General features: G+C 39.8%; 1 protein-coding gene across 9 annotated transcripts in view; it reads right to left on the bottom strand.

Moving 5' to 3' along the window:
• Positions 1 to 25,962, bottom strand: part of NTNG1 (netrin G1) — a 207,936-nt gene that overhangs the window by 42,640 nt on the left and 139,334 nt on the right. For 5 of the 9 annotated variants that reach the window (XM_053391572.1, XM_053391575.1, XM_053391576.1 and 2 more), the window contains exon 5: positions 22,741 to 22,767. In XM_053391572.1, coding sequence (XP_053247547.1) covers positions 22,741 to 22,767 — 27 coding nt within the window. Of the gene's footprint in view, positions 1 to 1,574; positions 1,641 to 22,740; positions 22,768 to 25,962 lie in introns of all 9 variants that reach the window. The other 4 variants (XM_053391581.1, XM_053391574.1, XM_053391577.1 and 1 more) reach the window with 1 other exon arrangement.

Consider the following 25,962-nt stretch of genomic DNA (forward strand, 5'->3'; position numbering starts at 1 on the left):
CTGCTAATGGGCTAAGCTAGTCACACAACCATTTGCAAACTATTCCCTATATGAGGATAGTTCTGTTCCCATTTTACACCATTACCTGAGCATCATAGCTGATGCTTGACCTCTCAGTGCTTAATGCTGCATTGCTCAAGATTCAGTGGGAAGTTACGTTGAAACCCAAGACCCTTTGCAATTAATTTGTTAAATAACAAAATCCATTAGACATGCTAAGTGAATCTTAATTCACTCAATGCCATCAATAGTCAATTGCCTGTGAAATACAAAATAAATAATGTGCTCTCAAATTCAGTGTCAATCTTGATGGAGAGCTGTAGAGGAAAGATCGGTTACTGTAACCTCTTCAAGGCACATTTGAAGAAACTTGTAAAATATAATATGGATTCCATGATTAAGGCAATTCTAGCTGTTAGCAATGTATGTATCTAGGGCAGGCTCAATTTCATCACTATGATCAAGGGCTAGGACTGCATTCATTCCAATCTAGCTCTCCAACAAATTGCTAATACATTTTGTTTTAGCTTAGAAGCTATTTCCTGGATCCTCTTTTGCTCATTTCCTCCTCCATCTGTATTCATTAGAGTTTAAAAGGAACATCCTGTGTATAACGATGGCAAGCTGTAGACCAATATTATTTGCTTTTAAAGAGGGAAAACAAGATAATTCCATGTGATATAATGAACGCGTTTACACCTGACTGAATGAATTTGCTGCGTAAAAGCTCCGCAGGAGAACAAACGTTTAAAATGATAGCATTTTAACTATATATGTTCTTCATTGTCTTTTTTATTTTTTTAAACCACACTCCATTCCCCACTCCCAGAATAATCATCAGGCCACAGTCTGACAGTAATTGTGTGTGTGTGTGTGTGTGTGTGTGAATGTCACTGGAATTCAGATGTGAAACTTGTGCACTAGGGATTTCAGAAAGAAATATTGCTGTCAGTGCTAGTGGAAATGTAATACTTTAAGCACACAAAAAAGGATACGGGATATGGGAAGCAACCTACTGTGTGACTTGACCTCTTGGCGGGGGGGGGGGGAATGGAGAAGAGAAAACTCCAGCTTTTTGAAGATGCTGCATTGTTCAAAGAAATTCCCTGAGAATACTGCTGCTACCACCACCATAAGTCTGTCTCAATGCAGCCTCAGCTCTGAATACCAACCGAAATAACATTCATTTCAATTAAGAAAACAAAGCAGAAGAGAGAGACATTAAGAAATGATTTGATGGAGACAAAAGAAATCTCTGGCACTCAAAAATTCTCAAAACTTATTTATCATGCAAACCTTGATGCCTATACAATTCCAGTCTTCTCCAGGGACTCATATTCAATTTAAGCTATAAAAGCGCTTATAACTTTGGTGAGGAAGATCTGTACATGTTATATAAAGCCTTTTCATGTAAGATTCATTTTTATGATAATTCCCAGTAGTTGTTTTTGGACAGTATTCTTTTTTATTAGTCCCAAGAGAGGAAAAAATGTGTTTTGTCCTTTTTGCCATCATCTCAGATTCTATGAAAGCAGTTAAAAGTATAGACCAGTAGGAATTTTACAGAATCCTACCTTGATTTGGGTTAGAAACCCCAAGGGAAGATATATTCGGCCATATCCTATCAAACTTTGGAGGAGCTGCATATATCAGGAAAAATCAGGATTTGTTATTTACATCTGCTGATAGATATTTTTTATTTGTTTTATTTCTAAACAGACGTGTATGGAGAAAAACATAAAGCACAAACATCCATTACTGGACTTTGTCAATGACACACTTGGACAATACATCAAGGCCACATTGAACAAGAACAAGCAATTGATGATTCCCAAAACATTGAATGGACATTTACATCTTTTGTGTGCACGTGTTTGTTTGTGTGTGTGTGTGTGAGAGAGACATTTCAGCTTTTATAATCTAACATTACCAATTCTGATGTTAAAATATGTATTACAGGAAGGGGCACTGGATAACTGGGGTAAAGCTAGACACTCATCTGTCAAGGATGATGTTTAGGGATGGTAGATGGGGCAGTGGAGAGGAGGATAGGCTCTGCTTATTGATTTGTGCCATGCTTGATGATTCCTCGGGAACACTTAAATCTCTGGCTAACTTGCTAGTTGCACACATCAAATGATATTGTTATAAACAATTACATGGGTGAACATACTAGGCATACATGCCAAAGACGCCAGTCCAAAGAAAGATGACTCTGACTAACATTGATAATACTGCTACTTATTATTTGGCATATAAACAACACATCTGTGATGATGGCCCATTCATTGTTCTAGTCATCCAAGTGATGAATGTGGACCAGTCTTAACAAGAACCCTACAAACATACACTTCCATTTTGCCTGCAACCACATCTAGTAGTGAAGCAAATCAACAAATTATCAACACTTCCTATTTAAAGCCATACTCTAAATATAAAATTAGAGTATGAGCCTAGGATAGCAAAGGCATTTTACATAATTTTTTGCTCCTCCGTGCTCTTGAAAGCAAGACAAATCCAGACGTGTTTTTTCAAAAATTATAGCAAAAGGTTTAAAAATAAGTAGACTGGGGTTTCTAGAGAATGAATTCACTTGATTTCTTATCATATCCAGCAAACTATATATGCAGAAAGCAACTAAAGGGGAAAAAATGCTTATGTGATAGCAGAAATAATCACTAAGTTTCTATGAACTTGTTGATCACTGTTTTGCCTTCTGATGAGAATTAGCAAAGGATTTTTTTTTTAATGTCCTTAGCATTAATTCAAAGTATTGCCTGGTAATTCTGATTTATTTCAGTGTAATCAGAACTGCTACATGTTAAAAAGGATTCCTATCTGGTCATCTGCCTTACTTGGTTAGGATCTACACACATATATTTGTGATATCGAATGCTGGTCAAACTCAGAGTAGACCCATTAGAATCACCTTCTATATATGTGAGTGTGTGCATTACAAACACAGGCACACACACAATCTCTTTTTCCGCATTCCCCTGGCAGAATTAGAAAATACGTCCTCCACAGCTGTCCTTTAGCTGCAGTAGTGTGTCTCTCTTTCTTCATTAAAACATTCCCATTATGTGTCTTATTTCACTCATGCTAACGACAACAAAAATCACAGGAAAGAAGCACCAATGAAATAAAATTTTGCTTAATGTGAAATAATAATAAATCTAATGTTTTATTGCATTTCAACATGTTTGGGACATTTATCAACTAGAGAAGTTACAGCATTTTTGTGAGGGTAGGATTTTCTGTAACCATATTTCATATGCTTCCTCCCCACCACCCCTGATCCTCACACTGTAATCAGTTTCCTGTTTAAAGGCAAGAGATCTGACTTATGTGTGCATGGTTCTCAGTTATAAGACTTGACACCTTGATGAATTGTGCATTGTTTCTGCTTTGGAAAGGGGCAAGTTGCAGGGTGGAATGTTTGGATATTATTTTGGACTACTGATCAACATGGCAGGCTACTGCTACGTTTGTTCCTTGTGCAAAGCAACCGGTTTCACCAATTTTAATGAAGAAATCAAGCTATTTTGTGCACCCCCTGCTATTCTATTAAATAGACTCAATAGTTTAATGTCATGTGCAACATGGCAGAGCTCTGCCCCAGTCTTTTCTTTAAAAAACAAAACAAAACCCCAGCAATAATTTGTTCATTATACACACTTATCAGTTGAAGTTCAGAACATCAGGTTGCCTACTCCGATCTAGTGGATTAATTGCGTAACAGCAATTTTTTGAGAGTGCATTTCTATGCCTCTCTGTTGGTGGTTGAATGGGGATGGAGCTCAAGTTTTTCTCCACCAGTGAAGAGTGCCACTGGTGCTGATGAGACTCTGCTGCAGCCTGGTATATGAGGTGCTGGTGGCTTTTGGAGTGGAATATCAGTAATCAATGTATCCATAGCCTGTGGTTCACCTAAGGGGCTTGATTTTTGAGTTCCACATCTTCACCAGTCTGGAGCTGGCACAGCAAATATATATAAAGAATGTGTGTGTATACACACACACACGGTATATATATGAAAAAAAAAAGCTTTCCCCACTCCCTGTTTTGCTCTGGCCATTTATGTAAAAAAATAAATTCTATACTACTTTGTAGGCCAATTGCCTCACAAAGTGGTGTGCAATCAATAAAATACATTAAAAGGCAATCAATACAACATTATAATAACCTCTCATTAAAACCTTTCTGGCTTCCGGCCCTGGGTTTGGATTGCTTTGGCTGTTAATCTTCAGTCGTGCAATGCAATCTTATGCATGACTCCAGAAATAAGTCCTCCTGGGTTCAGTGGGTCTTATTCCTTATACGTTTATTTAGAGTTGCAGTCTTGGTCACATTTGACCTTTGAACTGTCTAATATCTCCTCCTCCAACTTTGTGATGCCACAAAAAACCCCTCACATCTCACTGAATAGGGTTTTGGTATCTACCCCTTTATCCATGAGAACTAGATTTCAGAGGTTCTTAAAGATATCTTTATTAGTCACATCCTGTTACATTCTCAGCCTATTTTGATCTGCTCCTCCCCTCTCTTACTTCAACTACTGGATCCTTCAAGCATCTTCCTTTAAAAGTAATAATGGTACAGAGCCTGTTCAGCTTTAGATTGAAGCTACTTCCACTGGGCTGAACCTTGAATTATTTTTAAGCCTTGTTCCACCGCCAGTATATCAATTATTACATTTTCCCCCCATGACAAATATGGCCCTCGTTCTAGGCATTGAGCTTTTCATTTTTTTTCCAATTTGTGGCTGGATACAGCATGAACACTACCCAATCTCTGCGCATTTGGCTTTTAAAAAAATGCTTGAATAGTGGGATGAAAACTTCTGAGTCACTCAGAGATTCTTCTGGAGGCTGCCTGTGAAGTCTTTAGGTAACTGGAAAAGATGACTCATTCTCAACAGGCTTCAATCAGAATCCTTTAATAGCCAGGCCATATAATAGCCACTCATTCATTTACCGCAATTTGTTAAGAACTCTCTTTTCCTGAGCAGCAGGAAAATAACATAATAGTTCTGAGATCTCTGCAGGGGTATAGGTAAGTCTGAGAAGAAAGATATTGAATTGTAAAATGCAGCCGGTGATCTCAAAGGGCTGTTTTTTTATTATTAAAAAGTGCAGGGGTTGTGGATATGCACAAAGACAGAACTTTTTATTTATTAAATTTATATGCTATTACATTTCCTCCAGAGATGAAGTTGAGATACTTTTAATCTGATTTAGCATTTTAACTTTTGTATATTTTAAAGTATGTTCGTACGTCTGTCTTAATTTTATCTTTTTATGAACTGCTTAGAGGGTTTTTAATAATAATAATTAAGTGGTGTATAAATCTTAATAAATAAATGACATTCAAAAAGTACCCACATAGTTTACCAGTCAGGTACTGACAAAGATTTGCTTTGCTTTTGTAAAATTATCTTCAGCAGCTGTGTTTTTTTGAAGGAGATGTTCAGATTCTGATGATTTTTTTAAAAAATCACCCAATGCCATATAAAACATTTTCATACTTAATTATGATGTTTTGGGCTTTATGCTGAACAGTGTGCTGTGATAGTTGCTAGTAAATATTTATTTTTCATTATTTTGATTATGACATGTATACAGGATATACAACATATGCAAAATATATAATAATAATAATAATAATAATAATAATAATAATAATAACCACCAAATGCAAGCTTTCATACCAAAAATAGGTAAGCTATAATGTTATCAGTTACTCCAAATTATTTAAAGTGTGGGGGAACCATATTCTTATAAAATGCTTAGCTCACTGTGCTTACTGGTATCAGCCCCACTCCTCTGGGGAATTTCTTATGGTTATTTTGATATCAGTAGTATGGGTCAGACCTATACAACTTGCTAAACAAAATGCATCTATGATATATGGTGATTTTTTCCCCTTGCTGGAAGCGAAACCAGGAAATTTACTGAGCCACTAGTGGATTATCGCACATGGCTGGTGACCTGTGTTAGGCTTCGTGGGTCAAAACTGACAGTCCACTGAAAATACGGCAGGCTTCCTCAACCTCAGCCCTCCAGATGTTTTGAGACTACAATTCCCATCATCCCTGACCACTGGTCCTGCTAGCTAGGGAGCATGGGAGTTGTAGGCCAAAAACATCTGGAGGGCCAAGGTTGAGGAAGCCTGAAATACGGCATACCCTCCAACATTTCTCCGATGAAAATAGGAACGTATTATAATAATAATAATAATAATAATAATAATAATAATAATAATAATAATACCCCTCCTGTCTGACTGGGTTGCCACAGCCACTCTGGGTGGCTTCTAACATATATAAAAACATTAAAAAACTTCCTTATACTGGGCTGTCTTCAGATATCTTCTAAAGCTTGTAAAGTTACTTATTTCCTTGGATCGGGGGTTGCATAACTCCAAAATTCTCCAACCTTTCTCTGATGAAAATAGGGGCATCCTAAGGAAAAGCGGGACATTCCAGGATCAAATCAGAAACCGGGATGGCTTCTGTAAACCCGGGACTGTCCTTGGAAAACAGGGAAACTTGGATGGTCTGATATGGAGATCAGAATGAGGCCAGAGGATGCGATACCACTCCCTCTTCTATCTGTTCTGTATATATGGAAGAAAGGAATGAACAAGACAATATTTGGCATGTGATGAAAGGTCTGAATGTTTAACAGGGCTAATGGCACGTTTTGGTCATGGTATGGTCTGCTAGACAGGTGTCTATAATGTAACACATATCAACCAACCAATCACCATTCACTCCTTTTTCTCCACAATAGGCATTGCACTAATTAATGGAATTAATTAATTATTCTTGGTTCTTACCTTAGCCAAGAACAGATGTAGACTTTTTTTTTTAAAAAAGATATTTATTCAGAGTTTCAAAAATACAGAAAAGAGAAGAAAAAAAACAAAAAGAAAAAAAGAAAAAATAAATAAAAGCCAATACAACAACACCACAACAAAAAAGAAAAATGCAAATCCCATATTACATCTTTCATTTGCTTATTTCCTTGACCTCCTCACACCTCCCTTTTTGTATTCTAGCTTAATTAGTTATTTCAGCAAATTCTTTCCATCTTTCTCAATTTTTATTTTAATAATTTATCTTGACAGTCTAGCCTATTAATTAACTCGGCAAATCCTTTCCATCTTTCACCATATTCTGTTATCCAATTTGCCTTAATTTGTTTAACCTTATCTTACCATAAAATACCTTAAAGCTTAAAACTTATTACTTGTTTATACATAACTCCTTATATCATTTCCATTAAGCCAGATAGTTTCATTCCAACATTTTCCCTAATATTCATTAATTTTACACTAATTCCCAAAATAAAATTTTTTCTTTATAGACTTTCTTCTAATTTTCATCCAACGTCCCTTCTTCCTGGTCTCGGGTTATGTCAGTCCTTACTGTCCATTCCATCCAGTCCATCAACCTGGTGATCTTATGTCAGAGGCCCTTAAGTCTCTTCCATGCCCCTTCTGCAGATTTTCTTCTTCTTGTTTATACTTGCACTTTTCCTTGTCTTTTGTTGGTCTCTTTCTTAATTTCTTTCCTTTCTCCTTGAGGAGTAGATCTCTTGGGGATTCCAGCCGATAGTTATTTCCATCTCCCCTCATCAGACCAGCCCATTCCCCACAGTCCCACTCCCCGCAGTCATCAATGTAATCCAAAAAATAGTTAACAGCATATTTCAAAGTCCCTCCAAAGTTAAGACCCTCCTCAGCTCCAGGCTCCCCCTGGCCCACTCCAAATTCAATCTTCAAAGACAGCAGCTTATGCTCCTGCAGGGCCTCGGATCTCTCCATTTGCATTACTTGAGGTGCATCCGCCACCACCTCCATTATCATCTGCCCTTGCACTTGCCCAGTCGAACCAGTTTCCTGAGTTGGTCCCTGTATGATTTCTGTGTCAGTATTCCCTGTTTGTCCGCATTTACTGACTACAACAGTCATCAAGTCCAACTTCTCATTCATCAGATCCATCTTCTCATGCAAATGCTCCAGCAAAGCATTTGTTTTACAAAAAGCCAGCACCAAGACTTCCTCCCAGCACATTTTTATTCAAGGTAAGAAGACTGATCCCACGATCTTAATCTCGCAGCTGTAAAGTCCCCTAGTGGACTGCAGCAACAATTTAACAAGCTCCCTCTAGAGGAGACAATTTCTATTTGTGTCCAACTTTTTAAAACATATCCAACAAAGGAAAGTTACTTTCATTTTTCAAATATTTTGTTTCTTTAGGATGCAAAAGGCAACATTGGAATCAGTTTGTTTCTCTTTTTTTAGCTATCTGTCAAAATGTTCCATTCACAGTCAATGAACGTTTCCGACAATTTCTGTCTCTGACACCCTGTTCCCAGGTTTGAGACAGTGGAAACTTACTTTTCTTTTACTCTTTCTCCTGCAGGCTTGAACAGTCAAAATTTCCCCCACTTTTCTCCTGCTTCCAAGGGGGTTTTAGTGGTTATAAATGAAGGAGATTTCGACCTTTACAAATGACTTTCCAGGCTATTAGCTTACAAGGTTTTTGCTTCAGTCTATTTACAAAAAGTGGAAGGCGGACTTCCTGTTTTAAACCTTCCCGCTTCGATGCCAAATTAGAATGTTTCTTGATCCAATTTTCCGTTTCTACTCACGGGTACTTGTTTAGAGTCCAATTGTCCACAGGAAAAAGTCAGCACTCTCCAGCAATGGCTATGCGGCTTCCCTCCGTGAAAGTAGCAATCAGTTCGCAGCACCGCGCCGCTCACCCCACTTCGCTCTGGAGCCCCAAAATAGGGTTCCCCGCGAGTAGGGGAGGCGCTCCTGGTGCCCTGCCGAACTCCACGTTCCCAGGCTTCCTCCACCTGGGATTTCTAGCAGGTCCCCACCTTCGCCGCGGCGGGAAGACCCAGTTTCCACGGAGCCAGTTCCTCCGGTCGGAGGAACTCCGCCATTCGCCGATGGCGCTAACCCGGAAGTCCAAACAGATGTAGACTTTTAAGGGTGGTTCACATAGTCACTTGGCTGAAAAATGGCCAGAGACACAAACATAATTGATGAATTGGTGTTTGTTTGAGGGTGGTGGGCAGCACATGCTGGATCCTTGCCTAGGTGAGAGTAAACTGGCACCAAAATGATGTTTTTCTATAATAAAAGTGAGGGATATTACTGGTAGTGAGTGACATGTGGTGCTGCACAAGATGAATCTTTAGACAACTAAATATGTTATATGGCCAAAACATACATAGCACATGATATCTCTGATTGGCTCTCCTGATTTTTTCACCTTTGAGAACTTTCACCCATTTTTGAGGGGTGTGGGGAAGAAAGGGGGCGGCTCTCCCTTCTGCTTTTTGCCTTTCAGGCGATCAGGGAGAAGTTCAGCAGTGTGGGAAGAGCAGTTACAAGGATTCTTGCTGTGTTTTGTTGGCTGGCCTCCACCATTTATATTTTCCAATATTGCCTCAGAAGAATGTTTCATTACGACATAGTGTCATCCTCAGCAGCATTCTGGGAAGAAATTGGTGCCCCCCCGTAGCTCCTAGCAAAGCTTAAAAAAAAAAGGGGGTTGTCTGCCTTAGAAGTTATGAGTTTAACTTCTCCCACCATTGAAATTCAGTCTCCAGGCCCTGAAAATATGGAAACACCTATCCACTTACATAACCTTTGAATGGGTCACAAAAAAGCCCTGGTTATATGTTCCCAGGCCTGTCCACAGTTAAGTTGGACCCTAGAACCTACACTGGCAGAACCGGGGGGTGGGGTGGGGGAAATTTGCCCATAGAGGAATCAACAGCTATGCGTCTCATAGCATGGAGATAAACATTCTCACTAATACCTGCTAAAGACATAGCCACAACACAGCTACAAGTTGGCAACGCCAGCTGTGACCTATCTTTTTAATCTGATACGAGTTTGCTTCCTCCAGTACCAAGGTGGATAACTCTGAAAACTACTGGCAGATGGGCTTCCCTAAGGCACATGTACAAAGAAATGAGTGACCCCTTTGTTTTTTTCAGAGAAAGCTATGTGAAATCTGTGGGCTCTCAAACCTCAGGAACCAGATTGTTGCTAGAGTGATCAGATGCAAAGGAGGAAAGGGCCTGTGTACCTTTAGCTGTGGTAGAGGAGAGGGATTTCCAGCAGGTGTAACTTTCCCTCACCCCTATCTGACAAGCTGCATCTGCTAAAATTCCCTCTTCTCCACACCTATTAAAAGCACAGGAGTCCCGTCTTTCTCTTCATCTGGTCACACTAATTGCTGCTGCCCTTAGGCCTCTTCCGGGGAAAGAAAGTGAGCACTGGGGTTGCTAGGCAACCACTCCTGGTCTGCTTACTGAGAAGAGAGAAGCAGGAAATTTGTTAAACTATTCCAACTGCCTGCCTCCCTCCTTCATGACAGAGGACTGTGTAAAACGTATAATTGCATACCAGTGTGCCCTAGGCTGGGGTGGGAAACCCTGTGGTCCTCCAGAGGTTGAAGCCCAAATCCCATCAGCTTCAGCCAGCTTGGCATATAGTTGGGGCAGATGGGAGCTGTAACCCAACACCTGCAGCTCCCTGTGTTTCTTCCATCCCCTGCCTTAGGCCCAACTGTGGACATTTTAATAATAATCAATCTTTATTACGGTCCAGAGACCCAACAAATCATTACAAAATTTTAATAATATATTTAGTCTTTTCTGAACGTTTATTGCAATACTTATGCTATGATACTTGTAAGCCGCTTAAGGATACCCCCCCCCAAATGTAAAGATAGACCATGACCTAAACTTGACATTATTTTAGCTGATAAGTATGGGCAAAATTCAACTAAGGAGATCTATAAGCAGAAGCCCTGTGCAAGGACTTCTTATTGGACAATGGAGCTTTTCCCCATCCTCCCTCTGTGGTGGGGGTTCGGGAGATGCTCCACCACTTGGGCAAATAAGAGAGTGGGGATCATTCTGTTTAGCAAGCTGAAATGCTCATGCAGCCTGAACATTCAGAACAGTACAATGGTGAAGTCCACTCTTCATTTTCAACTGCTTTTTTTTTTTAAAAAACCCCTATTAATTCTTATTTTTAATGACAATTTTAATGTATACTTTATATTCTCCACAAACCTCTTGGGAGATTTTATTCACAGTTAGGCAGCACATGCATTTTCTGTCTCATTCTGTTTTGTTTGCTTGGAGCAAGGGACTGGGTTACTGTTCACACTTGTGAACGAACCTGAAACTTGTCCTTTGGTTGGGCTATTTTTCATCAGAAAGGCTTGCCTGATTTTTAGGGCAATGTTCCAAGCAGCACAGTGGCTGTGTCTAGCCACATTTAATTTCCCACAGCACCCCAGGGTCTGAGAATTCCTTAAGTGTCTGCTGTACAAGGGAGGAGGATGGGAAGCAAACCAGAGTAAGTTGAATCTGCTTCAAGTGATGTCCCTGTCCTGGCCTGTCATTAACTGCTCACCCACCCCACCAGTGGTTCACTGCATTGTGCTATTCCAATTCTCTTCTAGTGCCAGTGTTGGATTAGTAGCGCCCCAATCATCAGTTTAAGTTATGCACGCAGCAGCAGCAGAGCTCTGCAAGGATATTCTGAGCTCACCTGCCAAAAAGATGACTGTGAAGGGATGGGGTTCAGAAATTCAAAAAGTGGCCTGCATTGAAAACATTTTGGGGCATCATAATCCCCATCGATTACTGGTTGGTTTGCAACATAAAAATATAAAATGCATAGCATAATAGCAGAACACCCCATAGACATATTATATATTATAGGGTATGGTTTTCCTAATATAACACCATCTAGCTATATCACATGGCCATATTCAAGTTTATTTTTTCTTACTGCCCAATCCTAGGTGTGTTTATACAGAAGTATGCTCCAAATAACTCAGAGGGACTTGCTAGGAAAACATGCCTAGGATTGGGTTCTTACTTGTCTTAAAGTGAAGACAAAATTCTTCACTTTAAGAGTTTCATTCCATTTCCCACTCTGGCCCACCATTTGCTGCTGAATATGTTTTGAATTGTAGTTCTTCTATAATGACTACAGCCAGATCCAGTGTGAGAGTAAATATTGTATTAAAAAGCCTTGCTTTTCTCTCTGTTCTTTTCTTTTTTTTTAAAAAGGAAACTGTTAAGATCAGCTTACTGCTGCAAAAGCTAGAGTCAGGAGAAGTTATAATACGGTGCACAGCAACGTGTGACAACTTTTGTGTGTGAGAAAGGGGAGGTGAATGTGAGAACAGGAGTGTTACAAGTCTCAAGGGTGTCCCTATTTTCATCCATGAAATGCTGGAAGATATGATAACACAGAAATGAAATGATGTTTTCTTCCCATTTCTTCTTTCAATAAGAACCCCTGCAATGCTTCAGAGATAATCTCATACATCTTAAAGTACAGGAACATAAGACTAAACCTGCTCAATCAGACCAAAGGTCTATGTAGTCCAAGCTTTCTCTTTGTAGCCAGCCAGCCAGATGCCTTTGAGATATCGAAAAAGCAGGACATGAGAGTTACAGCGACTAGCAATCATACAGACAGCGTAACTATTAGCTAGTGAAGGCTTTTCCTCTATGCATTTATTTAATCGCTTTTTACAACTGCCTTAAGTTTGTGGCTGTGCCATGTTTCGTGATAGGGAATAAGAGTCAACCTACAGAGGCAGCAACAGAATCACTTGGTACAACTTTTTTACTTGGGCTGTACCACTTTCTACTCATGGCAGGAGACCTCAGGTGTAGGCACTGTTCTACAAAAAGGAAACTTTCTGTGAATGGTTATACAAGGCTGATAAAATAAACACTCTGGTAGCAAATCTCAGTGTAGTTTATGGCCAGAATGGTTTCCCTAACACTCTTGAAAGAAGAGTGGGCAGGAGGGAAATCTTTCAGTGTCTCCGAATATTAGCTCTTTGGCAACTTCTGAATCCTCCTTTCCACAGAGCAAAAGATTTCATTTTTGCACAGAGGTACCCAAACTTGAGATCCCACTATAGCATATTTTCAAAACCATGTTGGCCTCAAGTTATGTGGTCGACTTGCTGCCAGACTGACGAAACAGACCACCTTGCAGAATGGTTGTGACATAAGTAATGATTGCTTCCCTTCCCAGTATCTCATAATTCTAGTAGCAGGATCAGAGCAGTTTAAAAAAACACAGTTTAAAAAATTAAAATTAAAAAGCCCTTTTTTAAAAAGCAAGTTTCATTTGAAACCGTCTGGTTTGAAAAAAATGCTAACATGACACAAGCATGCTTTATGTAACTAGGAGCTGCTAATGCAATTCTAATCGTGTCTACTCAGAAGTAAATTCAGCAGACCTTACTCCCAGGTAAGTGGGGTTAGGACTGCAGCCAACAGATCTGTTTCTTATGGGTATGCTTTATTTAAAATGAGGGTGAATGTAATTTCGAGTGTAACAACCCAGCATTTAGCATATGATATCAGTAGCATTTTTCTCTGAATATAGCTTTTTTACTTGGGACAGAGGTGCTGGAAAGCCTTTTCTGTTGCTGCCCCCTCCTTTTTACTTCATTCTCTACAAATCTTTTTCCATATCTGGTTAATTAATGTATGTGTGCAATATACAGTCAATTTGTACATCTCATTAGTGTGAATTATTATGCTGAAGACAACTAGGCTTGCCAATATTGTAATCGATTACCGTAGCTGTGACTTTAACAGCAGCTTGTCGTTCAGACATTAGCAAGTGATTATATTTTTCTCCATGCTGTGAAAAGTATCACCAGCAGATTATTATTTTTTGCACACCAAGCAACCACTAAAGCCAGAAGAGGTGGCCTGTCTAGGCTTGTTTTAGCCAGTTGTCAACATCATAGGCAGTATTATTTATTACTGAGCAACTGAAATGGTTAGGATAATTGAAAATATTCTAATGCAGGCAGAAATGATCTTGATTAGAACTACTAAATCAGTAGTATACCCTAGTTTCAACATTTACCTGCAATTGAAGATGGTGTCAAATCAAAGAAAATTATAATGGGTATGTAACAGCTCCCACATGATCACATTTGAAGAAAACAAAACACACAGTTCTTAACAAATGCTGGCACCTCCCGATTTGTGTGGGGGTTGAGTTCCAAGTCACTGCGTGCTTGCGTGAAATCATGTGCAATCTAAACACCCCATTCTGTCCCTGCTCTGTTCTGCCCTTCTAGTGATGTTTTTTATAACGTTTCTGGGTCACTTCCAATTTTAGTGCTGTGTGTGCGTGCCTAAAATGGGGGTTGCCTATAAACAACTCCCTTCACCCTATGCTGCACCCGAAAGGGTGGAATTCAACATAGTTGTAAGTAGGGTATGTATGAACAGGAGGAGGTCTTCTCATGCAACTGGACTTTCCTTATCTCCCTCAAACCCACCTAAACCTCTTCTGTGAGTTCCCCAAACTTCCAGGGAAGATTTAGGAGGTACAGAGGGAGGAGAACAGGGAAAGTCCCTTTGTATGAGCGGACTTCGTTCCACTTATGCAACAACTTAGTTGAATCCTGGCCTAAGCCATTTATGCTTACTTAGGAGTTAGATGCCCTTCAGTGTAATTCCGTGTATATTTACTTAGATGTAACTCTACTTGAATTCAATAGGACTTACTCCTAGGTAAGTGTACATAGGATTGAGCCCTTAACGCATGGCTTCAGTGACATCCATGCCACACAATGACTCTTGGCCACAATTGATCACTTGTGTGGGGTGGTGACCCCCCCCAAGGAATCCCAGGAACTGTAGTCTCGGAAAGGTGCTAGCAGTTGTAGTTCTGTGAAGGACAGTTCCCAGGATTCTCTTGGGGGAAGTGCTTTAAATGTATGTTATGTATGCAGCTTTAATTGAGGGAAACTTTACATGAACCTCTAGTGGTGCGGGATAAACCACAGTGGCGGCGGCAGCAACCACGTTGCTAGCTCCGATTATACATATTGGATCCGACTTCATAAATGTGCCTATCTCCCTCTCAACTTAGAGGCAATTACTTCTAAATAAATATGCATAAGAGTGGACTGTTTGTTTGTTTATAAATCCTTCAGCCTCTAGTGTTGGACGTTGTTCTTGGAGAGCACTTTCCTGGGTGGGCGGCAGGGCTCTTCAGAATTGGTGCCAGCCTTACATACAATATTAATTTATCTTTTTCGTTGTTTATGAAATGTATTTATATCCTATCCTTCACCCCAGTGTGGAGTCTATTAATATAGTAGTACAATGATAAATGTCAACATGGCCTGCAAAGTATATTAGGTTTGATATCTCAATGAGGACTAATTGGAAAACAGTTGTGTGTCCCCGCCCTCGTGTGTTTGTGTGTGGTGTTGTTGTTGTGGTGGTGTATAGCACCCTGGCCAAACACAGCACCTTCTGTTACCACGATACCCCCAGACACACACCCGTAATTCCCTGTGGCATAGGGACTTTGCTATTGGTTGGTTTACCACACTGCCAGCTTTCTAAAGACAACTGCCTTTCACTGTACAAAACAACACTTAGTGATTGCTGATCCACAGCCACTCATGCAGTAAAGGGACAATTGTTCTTTTTGAAGTGGAAAACATGAAGTAGTAGTAAGCTGGTTTTGAGAATTGACTCTGATATACTTCCTAACATGGTTTTAGAATGTTTGGCAGATTTTAGAGTCCAAACTTCATGCTTCGCTTTGCATGGTCATAAGCGTCTATCCATTTTTAGGAGCAAGTCTAAGCAAGGACACATTTTGGTGCAATTGTCTACTCTTAAGTCTTACTCAAACTAATGCCATAAGCAGTATTTTCTGAAAAGGACAATCATCAGTTAGTTTTTCCAAAACAACAGCATCATCACCATATTTCTTGTACAAATACTATATATTATGACCAGAGTAGATATGTCAATTAACACGTCACTTTCACTTTCTCATTTTCTCAACCTTAAATTTGGTTCACCCCCTTTCCTTATTTGCAAAATAAGAGGGGAAAAAGTCTGCACAGGAATTTATCTGCATTTTTGCATCCCTTCTCCTACTAAACACATTTTAACAGAATTTTGCCTAATTTATACATTTTTGCAAGCAGTTTCTCCTGAACTGCAGAAAGCAGATCTGACGTGTATGTCATTTTGCCTAATATATGTATTTTTGTATCACAATTTTTGGATGGAGAATGGAATGCCACTTGAAGAAAGAGTCACTTAATACTTGGGAAAGTGTAAACTAGATTGCTCACATTAAAATGTGAACCAAATTTCTCCCCTTCTCCTGTGTAGTGTAGGAGAAATTTAATCAAGGAAAATAGTGTGGCATAAATGACTGAATCCTCCCTTCCTGAGTCCAGCAGCCAGGAACGGACTTGTCTGCCTATAGCTACTGCTATTACGACATTGACTGTTATTGCTGTTACTTTAAGAGGGAGATCCTGTTCATAGGTCTTACTTGGACCTTCAACTGTGTTTAAAATTTTATCCTAAGTCTGTACCATGTGTCTTGCAGCCAATAGGTTGTAAGATGTGTGTCGTGTCCATGTCTTTTACTCTTTCCGTGAGCATTTGGGGAGATGATTCCTGTCTCATCTCCAGTTCCATTTTGCAGCTTCAGATGGTTTGCACAGATGTGAATGAGGGGAAGGGGAGGCCCAGAAGGAAGTAGATTTTTCTTTCTCTTTCTTTCATATGCATTTGATTTTCAAGCTTGGTTAGAAAAATTGTAGTGGCGTCCTACAGCTTTTGGGTTGCTCTATTGGTCCTGGATTGTGGTTAGCAGTGCTGCCTGCATTCTTGCTATTCAATCTGTATATTGTTATGAGTGTGTGTGCTAGACACCCTAAATTCCTGGGTCTAATCGGTGTTAGAATATAATTACAATTTGGTGTTAAAACTGGCGGCTAGACCCATGTGTGTACTTGAGCTATGTACTAGAATAAGAGTTGGTCAACAGTGGAACCATGAGAGGTGGTGGGCTCTCCTTCCTTGGAGGTTTTAAAGCAGAGGTTGGATTACCATCTGTCATGTATGATCAAATTGAGATTCCTGCATTACAGGGGGCTGGACTAGAACTCCACAATTCTGAGATTCTCAGTTGAAGGAGAGCGTGTGCCTACTCATTTGCAAATAAGATTTGCCCTTGATCATTTGTCATCCTAATCACTCATTACCCTCAAGCTATCACCTCACAGAGGAACCTAGTCCTGGCTTAATGAGTTTTTGACACTATGTACTAGAATACATAGCATTGTCAGAAAGTTCTTCCTGATGTTTAGTCACAATCTCATTTCTTAAAACTTGAATCCATTGGATTGAGTTCTGTCCTCTAAAGCAGGAGAAATTAAGCTTTCTCCATCTTCCGTGTGACACCCCTTAGATATCTGAAGATGGCTATTTTATCTCCTTTTACTCTCCTCTTTTCCAAGTTCAACATACTGGAACTCCCTCAACCGTTCCTCATAAGGCTTGGTTTCCAGACCCTTGATCATCTTGGTTGTCTTCCTCTGCGCACGTTCCAGTTTGTCAACATTCTTCTTAAATTGTAGCACCCAGAACTGGACACAGAATAAAATATTACTTCCCTTGATTGGGACACTACACTTCTATTGATGCAGCCTAGAATAGCATTAGCTTTTTTCTTTCTTCTGCATCATATTGCTGACTCATGTGAAGCTTGTGGTTTACTAAGACCTCCTAGATCCTTTTCACATGTACTACGGGCAAGCCAGGTGCCTCATCCCTGTCTTATATTTGCACAGCTGGTTCTTCCTGCCTAACTGTAGAACCTTACATTTGTCCCTACTGAAATTCATTTTGTTAGTTTTGGCCCAGTTCTCCAGTCAGTTCGGTGAGTGGGTTCTTAAAATTGGAGATCGGAGTTATGCAACAGATATTGTAAGTAGCGGGCTGGAGAGAGTGTCAGAGAGCAACATTTGAGAACAATGGTTGAGGCGCCCTTAAAACCAAGGCTGCTGTGGCTATGGGAGAAGTCAGAACCTCTTGGGGTGTGTATGCTGTTAACCCCTCCTTCATAGGCTTGGGTTGTATATATGTATAAATAAGCCTAAAGACACCACAGTTTCCTAATTTTCAAGAGGAAACACTGACGCTGAGTAAGCACATTAACCTCTGGAATCTCACATTGCTTGGAGATTAGGGTAGCATGTAACAATATATATGTACTTAAACATACTACTACGAGTATTCTACAATCTCCAATATCCTGTGGTCACAAGGAAACTGGACATGTATTGGAATGCCCTATTGTCTGGGGAAGTGTGGAACATTATTCTTGGTGGTCTGCAGTTTGTTCCACAGGAGAGGGCCCTACTGTGTTTCTGAAAGAGGTAATTGGAGGAAAAATGACACGACTGCAAACATCAGATTTAACGTCTGCTGACTTTGATTGCATTTGGTACTTCAGTACATTGTTTGTTTCTAAACTCTGACTTCTCTGTCAGCGATAGCTTCGGAGGTGGTAATCACCCCCACAAAACTATCTGTGCATCATGTCAATCCTATTTTCTGCGTAATTGTGCACTTTCTAACAAACTACTTAGCATAATTAGTGTCATGGTGTACTGCGGAATACAGATTAGATGCAGTAGTTTACTAACAAACAACTGGTTCAAATCAGGGCTTTGAAATTCCAGGAGGGGGGTGGTTCAGGGGTTATGGCTTTCCTCTACCACGATGAGTGTGGCCACATAGATGTGACAGGCAGTGACAACATTGAGATGGAAGGCAGGGAACCAGAGAAAAACCCTGGCCAAACAGGCAGCGTGCACACAGCAAGGTGCAGTGGTGGGTTCCACTTTGTCACATTTTGTAATAGAGAAGGGTTCATAAGTGGTGGCGTATAGCCCAATCTACACTTTACAGAGAATAAGCTAATAGGGTGGTATATGATTGAGAGAGAATTATGGACTGCGGTATTTCACTTGTTAAATAGTAGTGTCACTTAAAAAAAACACAATTTTTTTACACGAAATATACTCACTGTATGTAGTAAACCAGTGCATCGGAAGTGCAACACAGTTCTTTCTCTGATGTCCTAGTTTTTGACATGCTCCGGTGTAGTTACATGGGACATGTGAAAAATATGGCTACTGTCTGAAGTGATGCAGTGCAGTTTCAACCTCATCTACATAATGCATAGAACACCCCTGAATTGCTGGTTGAGTGCAGAAAATGTGTAAAAGGGAAGGCATGAAGGAATGGACTTTAATCTTCAGTGTTCAGTCTCAAAAGTATTTTTGACAGGTTGGTCTATACCATGATTATTTAACGATGGTCAAAGTAAGGTGCTCTGTAGGCATAACTGATCATAAAAGCTTTACAGTATTCTGAAATTGGTTTTGGGACTCATTAATTGCTAACCATCTCACTATCAGCTATCCCCCCGCCCCCAAGCCAGTGCTGAAAAGATCAGCTTTGGAATCAAATGTGCTGGAAATGATCAAAGAACCTCTTATTCAATTGATAGACAACAGCAGGTACAAATGACCTTAATGGGGAAAGCTCTGATTTAATTTTTTGTGTAGATGATCAGAAAGGATGTGTTTACTTAACAACCACTCTTTGCATTGCACTTAAACATTAATGATGTGCTGCTTTAATACAAGATCCTTTGAGATCAAAGTGAATACAGAATTATACATATATGTTACGCACCAATATATACATATTTTATTCTTCCTTGGGCATGCTTTTGATCATCTTAGTCTTATGGATGATACATGAACATCTGTTGCAATGGATTTTCTTTGTATGCTGGATGTTTTGTGTTCATTTCCCCCCTCTCTCCACTAAACTGAGCAAAAGCTCCAGGCATACAGAAGCCAATATACGCAGTTCAGTGTTTTCTAGCAAGCGATATTAAATGCACTACCTGAGAATAATCTATTCCCAGCTGAGAGAGGAAAAACCTCCTGGAATGAACACAAATATTGCATTAGCATAGACAAAAGAAGAAATCACACAGAATCCATTAAAGCAGCCTGATGTTATTAATCTTGTTTGGCATGTGTGTGTGAACACACACAATTTGCAGTCCAGTGAATCTCAGTAGATCAGAATGGGGAAAACACGGGGTTGTATTTACTGTTAGTCTTACTCAGAGCACACCCACTGAAATTAATAGGCATGTCTAATGTAGGTGCATCAATTTCACTGTGTCTCCTCTAAGTATAACTTGGATGCAATCCTCTATTATTTATGAATGGTATTTTATGCATCAAAAAGTGCTCATATTTGAATGAACACTTGTTGAAGTGAAACCTATTCCACATTTCCTCTTAAGGGTATCTAAAAGGGATTATTTGTGAACTAAGGCTATGCAACAAATTTGAAGAAGCCATATTTGTCAATAGTCACCTGACCACCTGTTCAAAGCAGGAAGTACCTCCAGGAGAGCAGGCAAGGTTGATTGCCCCCCCCCCTTTGTAGGGACTAACAGATAACATGAGCTACTGACTATTTTGGAAGGCCTGTGACGGGGGGACTCTGAAAGGTTAGCGCAACTGAAACAATTCCCTTTTTAGCAAAGGCAATTGATACTAACTACACCACTGCTAAAAGTGTCAAAATTCAAAGAGGTCAGCAATGCATCCTTTCAGTTCATCTTGGATTAATCCAAGTCTATATGAGTTTCCCAATTAAGAGTCCAAGGCCAACATCTGCTGATGCTCAGAGATGGCGAATGCAGTGAAGAAAGCTATATGGGAGTGTAAAGTGAATGTCACAACCACACGAGTGCATGCAAGACAATACCAACAGTCTGTAGCACAAGAACTATTTTTACCACTTATCCATTTCTGTTAGCTATGATAATGGATTTTTGTTTGGCTACGAACCATAAGATTTCTCTCCTGGCTTCCCTTAGGCTCCTCCCCACTTTTCTTTGCATCAAATAACGCAACCAGATTCATTGTCAGGGCTTCACACCACTGTGCATTTGCAGTCAGAACTATGCTGAGGAGGATACTAGGGCAGAAAAAATACATAGCACTTTTCTCCTGCATAATGTTAACACTAATTTCATTGCAAGGGAAATGGCTACTTTAACATTTAAGCCAGTACAAAAATGGACAAAGAGCACCACATGCATTCATGACAAGGCTAGTTTTGAATGCATTTAGCATGCTATGTGGTGCTTAACAAATCAGCCCTAAGCCTATTTATGAGCTGAAGAAAACTGAGTTGACTTATAAATGCATGGTCAGGCCTCTCAATTTAGAAGAAGAAATGCGGCTGATAAATTATCAGGTCACTGTTTTTTCAGCCGGATGTCAGGTATTGCAAATCTTCTGTCGGTAGTTAAGAAATGCATAAGGGTCCTGCATAGCACAAAATCTGGACACAATCCAACCAAAGTGGATTTAAATCCCATTCGTTTTAAGCACATGCTTAACTCTCCTGTTGAAGTCAGTGGCATTTAAAATTGAGAGTAGCTAGATCCGACTAACTTGTTTAGAGCTTGTGCTGAAAAGAAATACGATTCTTCCTAGCATGGCTGCAGAGATCTACCAAGGCCTGTTTCTCTCTTTCCTACTTTGGTGTAAAGTAGATCACATGCATCACAGCATCATGGAGAATAGAAGGCCTGTGCACACTTTCCACATTCTTTGCTAGTTTCTAATTTGCATCACATACAGAGTGAGAAGGGAGGATTTAGGAAGTGAGCACAGACTCCTCTTTTCCCACAATGCTCTCCAGCACTGCCTCTACTTAAGCCAAGATAGAGAGAGCGAAAATGGGGCTCTATTTAGCCCTATGGGAATAATTTTTTAACCCTATGGAGTTCATGTGGATTACGCTGCCTATAAGCACGGCACTTGCATTAAAAAGGATTGTTCCCAAAGTGCATATGCTGTGTTTCCCACGTCACTACTTTACTGTATAAGACATTCAGTGACTGAGTACACTTTATCAGCACTTGGGATTCTTTATTATAAAGTTCCAAATTTATTTACAGTGAGATCATGCCAGATTTCTTAAGTAAAACCTGAGTATCTGAATTAGGGTACAAGTGAGATAAGTTATACATGTAGAAAAGGTGTTGAATAGAAATACTTATTTCAGGGACAAGGTGCCTTCAGTTTTCATCTTTTATTTATTGTCTAGAGAAGGGCATTCTATAAATCTTCTCTAGCAGGAGTTATTGGCCTCATCTGCATGTAATGCTAAGCAAAACCATGCCATAGCTGGATGAGCAAGTGTATGGTCACCTAGGAGGAAAATCATGTCCATTTTGCTTATCCTCTAGTCCTGGAAAATGATAGTATTGACTTATCAGATATCTATGCCACCCTTCAAAGAAAAATAAACAGGGTGGTTTGCAGATTTGAACCTAATTTGGAACAATTACAATAAAATATTCAATGTAATCTGGACTGGCTATAGTGAAGGATCTCTAAATACAGTCCTGGCAGTTTGAAGAGTAGTTGGTTTCCTCTGCTGTGCTTGTTTGAAAGCAAATAATAAAGGATTCTGCTTTCATTCACTGTCAAACTTGAAAAATATTAGATGTGTATCATTTGAAATCCCTTAATTTGCAAAAAATGTCTGTTTAGCAATCACAATCTGCACTGGCTGTTGCGTTATGAGGTGTGTTCCTCTGAACATAAATATCTAAGATGTGCAAATGCAGCAGGAATATTAGTAATATTTCTCCAGTTACCACAACTGCAGGTTTCAGGGAGAACAGAAATAGATGTTGGAAAAATAGATTTTCAGAGGCTGAACAACAAGCAAAGCTGGCCTAAGTCTGTTCTGTATTACTTACTACCAATGCTGGAAATACTGGGCATACCTGAAAAGAAAAGAGAGAATTTTGGTTAGGGATGCAGATATATTGATGTATATTTTATATTACTGCATCAGTAGACTTCATTGTTATAGCAGCAGCACCAAGGGCAAGTTCTAGCCAAAGGCTAGCATTTCACAGTCCCATTGAATTCTATGGGTGAATGAAGCACATGTTGCTGAACTTTAAAAAGTGCTTAACTTTGCCTCCATCACTTGTTAAGTTCATCCAAATCTTCCATGTGTAAGGGCAAAGTGGAACAGTTAACAAAGAAATAATTGTTTCTGAAGATTCTGGGTTTCTGTGCAGCTATTACATTACATTAAATTAAATATAAGCCATTTGCAAGCAAGCAAACATATTTGTCTTGCTTTCAGGCAAAAATTGTATTTCATGTTTATGTAGGTAATATAACAAATATTGCCATTGTTGCAGTATGGATTTCTTTGGCCACCTGTTGATAATTGTTTACTGTATTATAGTTACAGTACCTTTTGTCTTTGTTTTGAACCTACTAGAGTTAAACCACATTGTGTATATACATGCGTGTGTGTGAGAGAGAGAACATATAGCTCATAATGATCTTTGTACTACTCTCAAGTTCAATTAAAGTTGGGGAGTTGCCCATTAATACCTTCGAATTCTGGATTTTGAATAGTGCCACTGAATATGGAGATGAGCATTTTTATACTCAGAGGTAAGGCTGTTACTCCAAGAAAGGAAACAATTCTTTGTAACTGCTTGCAAAATGCTCAAACAACTTGTAATTAATAAATATTTCACTTGCTGGCTTTAGAAAGCAACAGAATTTTTTTAAAAATAAAATAAAAATATCATTTGAAGCCAGTTAGTCATCCCACCTCTAATTTCTTTGCACTTGCAGACAATATCATGCTAGGAAAACAGCCAGCTAATGATCTCATGCAATCGAGCATTTTTCAAAATGACCTTATTTTCAATGAGGTTCAGGTGCTATGTAGGAGGCTCCCACAGTGGTTAATACATGCCAGAACTTGTGGGCATTTGGGAATGTTATTTATGTCCAACGTGTGAGAAATCACTGGAAATTGCAAACAGAGCATACGTTCCTCTCATTAACCTTCATTATCTGTATCACAGCTATTTGGCTTTCCTGTTTCACAATTTGGTAATGGCAACAGTAAACTCCTCAGTATTGTATTATGAAGGGTGGCTTGTCCTCAGTGGTGGCTGCTGACTACTAGGCTGGTGCAGGTGGAAAACAGGGCAGAGGCAGAGGACAGAGCAGGTAGGCAAAGCCAGGGTTAAAAATTGGCAGGGGTTCACTTGAAACAGACACATTTGACCCAGACAGACAGACAGACAGACAGGCAGACAGGCACACACACACACACACACACACACACACAGTTTAGGTAGTGGGGAAGGAGAAGGAGCAAGGCCAGGGGATGTGAAGGGAGAGTAGGATAGATGTTAAGGGATGGAGGGGGAAGAGTGAGACTAGGGGCTGTGATGTTGAAGAAATATTGAGGTTAGAGCAGTGGTTGTCAAAGGGTGTGCTGCACTACACTGGAGAGGATGGCAAGTGTGCTGGGAAGATTCAAGGACAAAGAAACATTTAAACATTTTGTTGTAGTATAACATTCTATCATCTATCTATCTATCTAATCTATCTATCTGTCATCTCCATCCATCCATCCATCCATCTGCAGTCATACCCTGGATCCCTTGTGAGTGAAACATTTTGGCTCCCGATCGCCACAAACCCGGAAGTGAGTGTTCTGGTTTGCGAATGTTCTTTGGAACCCGAATGGCCTTGGTTTCCAAATGTTTTGGAAGTCGAACAGAGTTCTAGAATGGATTCCATTCAACTTCCGAGGTACTACTTATATTAATTTGCAAAACATGGATAGATATATTTTCAAAATGACAGAAAAAGCATCAAGCGATACTGAGGACAAACCTAGTTGTTGTTTATAATTATATCTTGGGAATGATGCATGTTCATATTTAACTGCATTGCTTTATACTTCTGGAAGTCCCATGATCATATTATGAAGCTGTTGCGTTCTATGTTACAAATCAAGCACCACTAGTTGTTGTTTCTTTTTGTTTTCCAATGTAGTTCTTAGCAAGGAAAAAAAATTGGTGTGGCGTGAGCAACTTTTCATTATGCAAGTATGGCCCAGAGGGGGGAAAAAGTTTGGAAACCACTGGGTTAGAGTGTGGGGAATGAGAGAACCAGGGTGTGAGGAGGTGGAAACAGAGACTAGGGGGTGCAAGGGGCCAGAAATAGCAATACTAAAGAGGAGAAGAAAGAACAATGGGCCAGGAGCTGCAGAAACAAAGAGGCTAAAGCGTGGGGAAAGCTTTTCTGTGCTCCAGTTCAGCAGTAAAGAACAGGTTTTCCTGGGGAATGCAGTGGGGCAAGTGGACCCATGCCTGGAAAGCATGGGGCAAGTGGAAAAACCTCTCGGACCCATGCTTTTTAGGCTTCGGACAAGTGGAAGCGTGGAAGAGCCCAATGCGATTGGCTGAAAGTTTCCTCCAAGTGGCCATTTTTCGTTGAGATTGGAAACATTTGCCTGATCATAACAGTTATTTGCATCAAGTGATTCGTTCCATTCCAACACCCACAACCAATATATTGCACTGTAACATGCAAACATGCTTTGCAGGAGGAGGAGGAGGAGATTTTCTACATGCATTCAGCTCTTTGTGTGATGGGAGTTGTCGGATAAAAAAGTCCCAAAGAAAACAGGTTTGCATCAGGAACACTGATGCTTTAGCTGGTAGAATATATTTATAATGAGCTGAAAAGAAAAATACACAAACAAATAGCTGAATGGTTTGACGAGGCAGCTAAATGTCTCAAAATTATATACCATGCATTAAGAACTGTTAATTATATTATTAAAATAGCCAGTTTGCATTGCCAGTTTCCAGTGCCAAAATAATAAATTACACCATACAACCAAGGCAGCAAGTAAACCCAAACAGTGTTGCAAAAGCAGAGAAACAAACAAAAGAAGCCCAAGTAAAAGTTTCTGCAATAATGTTACAATATGAAAGGCTTCCCACAGGCAAATAACACTCTATTATTGAAACCCTGGGTTCCTGTGAGATTATCTGCAATGCAGAATAAATTTCTTATCGCTACACCTATGGGCAATGCTGTTTTCTCACCTGTGGGGAAGTATACTTAGCAGCATGGCTGGCATA

This window comes from Podarcis raffonei, chromosome 6 (genome assembly GCF_027172205.1).
Source record: "Podarcis raffonei isolate rPodRaf1 chromosome 6, rPodRaf1.pri, whole genome shotgun sequence".
Lineage (NCBI taxonomy): Eukaryota > Metazoa > Chordata > Lepidosauria > Squamata > Lacertidae > Podarcis > Podarcis raffonei.